The sequence below is a fragment of the Pan troglodytes genome, chromosome X, assembly GCF_028858775.2.
Source record: "Pan troglodytes isolate AG18354 chromosome X, NHGRI_mPanTro3-v2.0_pri, whole genome shotgun sequence".
NCBI lineage: Eukaryota > Metazoa > Chordata > Mammalia > Primates > Hominidae > Pan > Pan troglodytes.
Window position 1 is genome coordinate 25,572,501 of NC_072421.2, and position 4,523 is coordinate 25,577,023.

The 4,523-nt window shown below is 47.2% G+C and overlaps 1 protein-coding gene across 8 annotated transcripts in view; it reads left to right on the top strand.

Annotated features, from left to right (window-relative positions):
- The window catches only part of POLA1 (DNA polymerase alpha 1, catalytic subunit), a 301,623-nt gene extending 297,493 nt beyond the window's left edge, over positions 1-4,130 (top strand). For all 8 annotated transcript variants that reach the window (XM_016943107.4, XM_063803909.1, XM_063803912.1 and 5 more), the window contains one exon: positions 2,949-4,130. In XM_016943107.4, the coding sequence (XP_016798596.1) occupies positions 2,949-3,094 (146 nt within the window). In that variant the 3' untranslated portion in view covers positions 3,095-4,130. The remainder of the gene's footprint in view (positions 1-2,948) is intronic.
- Positions 4,131-4,523: the final 393 nt, after the last annotated feature.

Sequence of the window (4,523 nt, forward strand, 5' to 3'; positions counted from 1 at the left end):
GGTCTAGTTCATCCCATATAGAAAAGAATGTAACTTTCATTATTTTGAGGTTTTAGATTCTAATCAGTAGAAATCAACTTTTAAATGAGCAGTTCATTTTGTAGTCTGATAAAATATTTTGTGAATAATTAGTATCTAGGCTACCCTTTTTTTCCATCGTTTTCATAGGGGTTAGGGACAGAATATTTTTGGTAATTAACATATAACCACAGGGAATCAGAGCATGTAGAAAGGATCAGAGTAAATAAGCTTTATATACACGTTCCTCGAATGTTATTCGCAAGAAAAGTTTAAAAAGGAGATTAGCTTTGCTGGTGTATTAAGATGAGTGATTTCTGGGTGATACTTCAAGCCATTAGAGTATATTTCAGTGATGCACTTGTGTGTAGGAAGAGCGTTTCCTCCCCGATCTCGACAAAGGTTGGCTTTGTGGTGCTGGTGGCGGAGACAGCAGTTACCAGGGCCAGTGGCATCTCTGTGGACAGGGATGGGATGGCTGCGGATCTTCTCTGGCTCTTGCCTAATGGCATGTTGGAATGTTTTAACAGTTGTTATTGGGCGCCTGACCTGCAGCACCTGAGGTGATGGCATCGTTACTGATAGGCTGACTCTCAAAATCAAAGCAGGAAAAGGAATCAGGGTTTTACTGGCCACATTAACTGGCCTCCACCATTTAACACCTGTATTTTCCCTTGAGTTCTAAAGTGGTGGATATAGTATTGACAGAAACAGGGTAACAGTTTAATGTGAGGCCTAACGTGGGTGGCCCAGGTGCCTAAAGGGAGAAGAGAAAAACCAGGAAGGGGTGACTCCTTCCCCCTACCAGCCCCTGTCCCTGACGCAGCCTGTGACAGCTAGTCCAGTTCTGTTTCCTAGAAGACTTTCCATATGTTATTGATGAAATTCTCTTTGGGGAAGCAAGTGGGAGCTTTTATCTGCATCTCTAACTGGCGTGGAATGGTGCCTTGGCCGTATTGACTGGCTATGGGATATGCTGGCGGTCACAGTTGTCTTTTAGGAGGAAGAGCACCGAGTGACGCTGGTTGTCATTCTAACTCTGCTGTGTGGCAGCGTAAATAGTCCCCTTTCTAACCAACCTGGTGGGAAAAGTCAATATCCCATCAGCAGAGGAGGTAAACACATCAGGAGCTATGTCCTCTCTTTTCCTCCCCTGCTCCGTATTACCGCAGCTCTTTAAATGTGCTCTCCCCAGTCATCAGATGCATTTGTGTCATTCACATGCACGGGGTTGCTGGCCTGTGGCTCTGGCCTGCCGGGAGGCAGCCGACACTGGTTGGGGCCATTGTTGTTTATTCCCAGACTCGGATCATTAGAACTTTCAAATTGTCTTTCTGTTGCAGCCCCCCTCTCTTTTTCCACCCCTTTTGGGCATTTTAATTCTCTATAAAACCTGTGGTTGTTCTTTAAAGGACAACTTATGTAATTCAGAAAAGGTTGTGGAGAGCAAATGCGAATGTATAGCCAAGAAACAAAAATCTGGAGTCTGAGTTTTCGTTTTCCGGGTGTTTTGTAGACTTCCCGTGTTGCTGTTGTTGGAGGTTTGCTTTCTGTGAGTGGCGCGCTCTCCCCTCCGTGTTTCCTTCCTGACCGGTTCCTATCGGGAGGTGCTGGGCAGCCTTGCTGCTCCCAGGCCCTTTGGCACAGGCCAGCATCTTATGGGGGCGGAGGCCTCACCTCAGGATCAGCTGATGTCTGAGGCCTCCAAATTTCTATGTGGGAGTAGTGATGTAGTGGCAGGGGGAGTGGGCAGAAGTGAGCCTCTCCTCAGGTGCGGGCTGGGGGTTATGGCTACCTGGGTTTGCGTGTCTACAACTCTGATTACCTGCTGTGTAACCTTGGGTAAGTGACTTAACCTCCCAGTTTCCTCAGCCATCAAATGGGGATTGGGGGTGGGGGGGCGCGGGGAAAGCAGCCTCTCCAGACACCTTACCAGGTTCCTGAACACAGCGTCATCCCCCACGTGATCACTCTCTTCACCCAAAAGATCAGACCTGAGCATCACAGCCCCACTGCTCCTTTAAAAGGACAACATGTAGGGCCGGGCGCAGTGGCTCACGCCTGGAATCCCAGCACTTTGGGAGACCAAGGCAGGAGAATCACTTGAACCCGGGAGGCGGAGGTTGCGGTGAGCCGAGATCCCGCCACTGCACTCCAGACTGGGCAACAAGAGCAAAACTCTGTCTCAAAAAAAAAGAAAGAAAAAAACAACATGTAGAAGTAGCAGGCTCTGGGAAGGGAAAGGAGAGGGGTCTTTTCTCTGGCTGGTAGCATCCTGCTCAGAAGGGAAAGGCCAGGGATGAATGGGTTAAAGGAGCAGGAGTGCCGCATACCCTGAGTTCACACAGTGTGGACAAAGAAGAGCAAAGAAATCTTGGCCATGGACAGACAGGTGCCCTCGGGGCCGCTCACCTCTCGCCTCTTTCAGCAAAGGAAATTTTGTTTAGCAGAAGGACTTGGGCTGGAGGGACTAGAAAATGCTTACTAGGCCCAGCTGATCTGGGGAGTTGGGGCTGGAAGGCACCAGAGGCCATAGCTCCCTTTGAGACTAGGTATTTCCTGCCACGTCCAGACTTCGCAAGCAGTTGCATGCATGTGCTCGCAGCGCCGGTGAAAGTGGCGTCTGCGAGTAGAGCTCACCTTGTCTGCTGCACATGAGGGTGCACCTGCAGTTCACATCAGTAGATGGTGGCCCTGTCCCCCAGTGCACTGAGTCAGCTAGGTGCTGAGAGGCGGACAGACAGGGGAAAGGAAGAAAAGCTTTCACAGAGGAATGGTGGGCGGGGGCTGCATCTGACTGGCCCCAGGGGTAGATCAGAGATAAGATAGTGGAGATACAAATGGAATCAGCATCCCCTTCTCTGGTGGAATACTGAATGTTCTTTAAAGAAACTACCTGAGACTTCTAATCTCTCTCTCTCTCTTTTTAGATAAATTGAAGAAGCAATTTTTTACCCCCAGAGTTCTGCAGGACTACAGAAAACTCAAGAACACAGCAGAGCAATTCTTGTCCCGAAGTGGCTACTCCGAAGTGAATCTGAGCAAACTCTTCGCTGGTTGTGCCGTGAAATCCTAAGGGAATCCCAGGAGTAACCAAGGAGGGGGTAGTTGAAAAATCCCAGCTTCCTCTGTGCCTCCACTCTGGCCCTAACTGCTCCTCCAGCATCTGTTTCTCCCTTGGGACTGTGTCTCATGTTTGTGTGAATGTAGACCAGGAAAGGGGGCTGCAAAAATGTTGAGTCTAATGTTCGTAAGCATCATAGAAATTCCTGTCTTCATATTAAGATGTACTGCTTTAAAACACAACTGCAGAGCCCCTCCCCAAGCTCCCCTCCCCAAGCTCCTGAAGACCCGGTTTCTGAGGGAGGGAAATTGCTACTTGGATTGAGAGTAGCTGGAATGTAAGTGACCCCAGGCTTTGCCTCAGGGCCTTTAGCCTATGTCCCCCCCACATAAAGAGAGGTTCTCAGAGCCTGACTGAAGAGCTGACGTTTTGCTTTTTCACATGCCAATTAAACCCGGTCTAAATCCAAATGCTTCTCCAGCCATCCAGGAGTGGCTGTCCTTTTCAGTCTTGTCTTTTATATAGGTAACTGAGGGGGGAGATTTAGAAGCCTTGCACTCACTAAATAGATTAAACAGAGCAGGCTTGTTTGTTGAATTGCTCCAAAGTCCAACAGACACACACTGAGCAGGTGTTTTACACTCACATTCCCTTTTTGCCCCTTAAATAGAAAGTGCAGGTAAAGGTTTATACAACAAGAAAGCACATTGAAAATAATTTGATACTCTAACAATCCATTAACATGTGTAGGGGTTAGGGTGAGGATCACGGTGTTGTATTCAGAAAAACGGGGAGAGGGATGCTTAATTGGCCCTGGCGCTTGCTATTTTTTTCTCATTTCTTCACAATAGGACCGTCTTTGGCAGCAGCAAAATGTATTTCAGTATGGCAGTCTTTCCTCTCTTACATTATTGGTAAGATTATACTAACAAAATGTTTCCCCTTGTACAATTATGCTGTGTTTTTTAAAAACATTGACCTGTGTGTTTTTATAAAAGAAAAAGTATGTTGTGCCGCCTTCTTAAGAATAAAGTTTTCTAAAGGGAAAGCAGTTGTGGTGAATCCTTACCAGGTGCAAAGAGTTGACTAGAGAGGCAGCAAGCAGTAAAATGTGAGTAGAGCCAGTTGCTGTGGCACACACCTGTAGTCCTGGCTACTCGGGAGGTGGAGGCAGGAGGATGGCTTGAGCCCAGGAGTTCAAAGCAGACTGGGCAACATAGTGAGGCCCCCACCTCTAAATACATACACACGTACATACATATACATATACATATACATATATATATACACACACACATATATATATACACACACACATATATATATATACACACACATATATAACACATATATATATATATGACTAGAGGCCATCCCCTTTTCAAACCTCAGCCCAGTTTCTTCATAGCCACCTCTATCAGAACCCAGCTCAGGAGTGCAC